General features: G+C 35.8%; 1 protein-coding gene across 1 annotated transcript; it reads right to left on the reverse strand.

The window, feature by feature from the left end:
* Nucleotides 1-2,807: 2,807 nt before the first annotated feature.
* Nucleotides 2,808-4,425, reverse strand: LOC120160661 (cytochrome P450 71D11-like). The gene is given in 3 exon segments (XM_039171023.1): nucleotides 2,808-3,428; nucleotides 3,521-3,861; nucleotides 3,864-4,425. Coding segments are annotated over 3 exon segments (1,506 nt in total). The 5' UTR covers nucleotides 4,408-4,425.

Raw genomic sequence — 4,425 nt, forward strand, 5'->3', positions numbered from 1 at the left:
TGATGGAGCTACTGCTTGATCATGTTTGTTGTCATTCTATCAGGTATTATAACATATTTATACTGATATAAGTTGTACTAAATGGCAGTATGTCCACCATGGGAAAAGTAACAGCTACTGTTCTTAGTCAATTTTTTCTACACCAACGTGTTTACGTGATGAATCTGTAGGACAGCAAATTAGAGATTTGTAAAAGTTTGAATATAAGAAGCTAACACTATTCCGCAGATTCATCAATGCAAACACGTTGACGCCATTGGACATTAATTTCTCAGAATCAAAACCAAATGGGCAGATATTACGCCCGACACGGATCAAATTCAGGGCCACGCCCACGCCAATCAACTCGGATACAGTCCATCCACCACATGGACTGCATGTAAGAATTGATTTTGATCTACAAGCATGAATATTTTAGGGTAAATCACCTATCACGTTGGTTTTATTTTGATCACTAAACTATTATTTTTTTCAAATACATACCTAAAGTTATATTTTGGTTCCATTTTGGTCACTCATCATTAAAAAATTAACGGTGATGCCGACGTGTCACCATAAGATAATGTCATGTCATCATTAAAAAATAAAAAAAATACATCATTAATTATATTTATTTTTTAACGGTAAGTGATCAAATTGTAACAGTAAGTATATTTTGAAAAATATAGTTGAGTGATCAAAACGGAACCAAAGTGGTAGCTGGTGACTAAATGCGTAGTTTCCCCATATTTGACCAAAATACCAGGCATCACACCGTATAATTGACCAATAAACCGCTAGAGAGGTTTGGTGATTTAAATTTTATTTGGTTTGGCTCACAAACACTTAGGGTAAACTAAGTATTTAGTACCTAATTTATCAGTTTTGGTTTGTTTTTGTATCTACATTTTCATTTTTTTCAACATACCAAACATTTAGTTTTGTTTCATTTTAGTACCCGATGTTAAAAACTTAACAAACGGGTTGACGTGGTATAGCTCCGGTGGACGGATGTCCAATCTGAACGGTGGATCACGAGAGAATGACGAGTAGACCAACATTAGTCCAATTTCAGGCCCATCAAACAATGGATCATGGATATCCAAGGATGAAGAAATCAAAGAGTCCATCATCAATTTGGGAAGATTTTGGCGTTTCCCGGTTAAACGAGGCTAGAATAGCGTTTAGGGGTTTAAAAAGTTATGGGATAGAAAGTTTGGACTTCATCGACGTATACGACAGTCACGACTGTAGACGCAGTGATCGACGAGTCTGTCCATTAAGTTTTTAAAGGCATAGTACTAAAATGAACCAAAAACTAAACGTTAGGTATGATTTGAAAAAATAAAAATTTAGATACTAAAACGAACTGAAGCTTATAATTTAGGTACTAAACGCATAGTTTACCTAAAAAATTATGATACAACTAGCTTAATAGAAAATAAAATAAAATATGGGGAATATGTGAACGGAAAGGAGGGAGCTTGTATAATTTGAATCCGTATAAAACTTACACTTTTTGTTTAAATGTTGAACAATAGGAACTTAATTTGAGTAGATTTATTACTATTTAAATTTCCTTTATAATCACGTAATTATATTATAAATAGATATTAAATTATGATTAAAGGTTTCTATCGTGTCTACAAAATTAAAAACTCTCTTATATTTTTGTTTTTCAGTATTACTAAAACTGTTTATCCTTTATTTATGATTTTTTCTTATTTAGAATTTGTCCTTATAAATTTCTTTATTTTATTTTACAATCTTTTATGCTCGTCGTTTTCTTCACATATTATAACACTTACAAACAATAATTTAAGTTTATGATTTGATTTAACTGCCTACTTCATTCATTTCCTCAATTAACGACACCAAACATGCTAGATTCCCAAAAGTACCAGTTTTTACCAATCCGAATGTTTTAGCAAGGAAAGCTTGAGATAATGAGAGCTGGGTAGGGATTATTTTTGAATAAGAACTCTGGCGGGTTCTTAAAATTATAAACAGATAATACAATAAAATCGTTACGTGTTATTAAAACTATACTTTTAATCGAGGGACGGATAATTTTTTCATTTTTAAAAATATATACTTTTTAATATTAATTAAAACTTACAAAAAAAAATGGCGGAGCCAAGGCTCCTCTTGACCCCTTGAAGTTTCACTCAGGGATATCAACACAAAAGTTTCCTTCTTAGTAGAAAATCTCAACAGTCGTATTAGCGCCGTGATGTATTAAAAAAAATTCAACTAACCATACTTTATTATATAAAAAAAAAGACAATACATCTTAGCAGAGAAAAAGAATTCTCTAAAGAAGATGAAGAAAATGATGGTGAACATCCGTACAATCAATTTGAACCATAATATGTTCAAAATCATTTGACGTGGTGATAACACTAGATGTACGTGAGTTTAGAAAAGTTTTGCCCAAGAGGTGCAAGATCGTATTAAGCAGTCTTGTGAAATTGCACAGGATTGAAAAATAAACAAAGAAAATAAAAAATTAAGAGGTGCCGTGACATGTTTTAATTAATCATTGATATTTTTTAATGGAGTTAATGATTTAGGTTAAATTATAAGGGCACGTTTTCGAAGTTCAAGCACACCTTATATGTATATTACTTAACCAGATCATCAAGTTCTCTCACATTGTAATTCAAAGTCGAGCTTTGTTTAGCAAACTATTTTTCATTTTCTTATTGTCCCGGGGTACTATTCAAGACTAGATTCTGATACAATCGTTTTCCTTTATTCTATTACACCAGATGGATTCTACAAGCTAAACACATTCAAGGCATAAAACCATAGAACTGCAATGGAAATCAACCGGCAACCGGCGAATAAGGCGTTGGAACCAAGCACAGATCATTTTTTCTTCTAACAACAGCCCCGAAAACCTCATCCATGTCAAGATCTTCAAGCTTCCTTCCACCAGCAAGTTTCCAGTCAAAATGGTAGAGCAACTTTGCAAGAGGCAGCTCAACATTTGCAATACCAAACAACATGCCAGGACACATCCTTCTTCCGGCACCAAATGGAATCAGTTCAAAATTAGCCCCTTTATAGTCAACTGAACTGTTGATAAACCTCTCTGGATAAAATCTCTCGGCTTCATCCCAATACTCAGAGTTCCTTCCGATCGCCCATGCATTAACGATGACTCTGGACTTCACCGGTATATCATATCCATTGATTTTGCATCCCTGTGAGCACTCTCTTGGAAGTAGCAATGGAAGAGGAGGGTGCAATCTAAATGTTTCACTGATAACAAGTTTCAAATACTCCAATTCATGTAGCCCTTCACTATCAACATTACCTTTCCTATTGAAAACTTGTCTCACCTCTGCTTGAGCCTTCTGCATAACTCTTGGGGTTTTCAGCATTTCTGACATTGCCCACTCTAGTGTTGTGAACGATGTATCACTCCCAGCAATGAAAATATCCTGAAGTCGTATCAATGGATCATTAATCAATAGAGCAAAGTTTCCAATGCAACATATAAAAGGTATATGAAATAATTAATGGACTCACTGACCATGATTACTGCTTTGATGTTATCAGTTGTTAAAGGAAATTCGAGGTCTCCATTCTCCTGAAGATTCAAAAGAACATCTACAAGACCATCTGGTTCACCCTCAATTCCCTTGCTAGCTTTATGTTCATCGATGACACTTTCGAAAATCTTATCCAGGTTTTGGTGCAGCCTCTCAACTTTAGGCCTCAATCCGGTTATATACTCGAGTAATTTGGCTGAAGGGAACAAATCTGCAACATTGAAACCTGCACCGAACCGTAACACTTCCCTGAAAAGTATTGTGAATTCATCTTTCTCTTTGCATTTCCCACCAAAAGCAGTCCTCGAAACGATTTCGTATGTGAGAAAATATAGCACTCACTGAGGTTGACTTGTGATCCTGCTTTTGAAGAAATTGCTGTAACCAGCTTCGATACCTCTTCTTCCCGAATCGGAGTGAACGATTGCACACGTTTTAGACTTAACATCTCCAGCACACAAATCTTTCGCAACTGTCTCCAATAGTCTCCATAGGGGGCAAACGCAACGTCTGTGGCATTATAAGTTAAAATAGTTGTGGAAAGTAGAGAAGGCCTACTGGAGAAAATGATGTCATGAGTTCTCATCACTTCTGCAGCGGTTTGCGGGGAAGAAACTACGATGTTGGAAAGTTGTCCGAGCTGAAGATGCATCAAGGAGCCATATTTCTCTGCCATATCTCTTAATTTTTGATGGGGTAGAGGACCAGCAAGGAGGTGCAAGCTCCCTATGACGGGCAACTTCCATGGACCTGGAGGTAGATTTGGTGTCGAGCTTTCGGTTCTGAATCGCTTCCCCAGTCTCACCAGCATCAACAAAAAGATAATGAAGGCGGAGACTGCTGGAAAGGAGAGGTATTGGTGCTCCATGAATGTAGAATATTGAAG

This window comes from Hibiscus syriacus, unplaced genomic scaffold (genome assembly GCF_006381635.1).
Source record: "Hibiscus syriacus cultivar Baekdansim isolate YM2019G1 unplaced genomic scaffold, ASM638163v2 tig00111392_pilon, whole genome shotgun sequence".
NCBI classification, from domain to species: Eukaryota; Viridiplantae; Streptophyta; class Magnoliopsida; order Malvales; family Malvaceae; genus Hibiscus; species Hibiscus syriacus.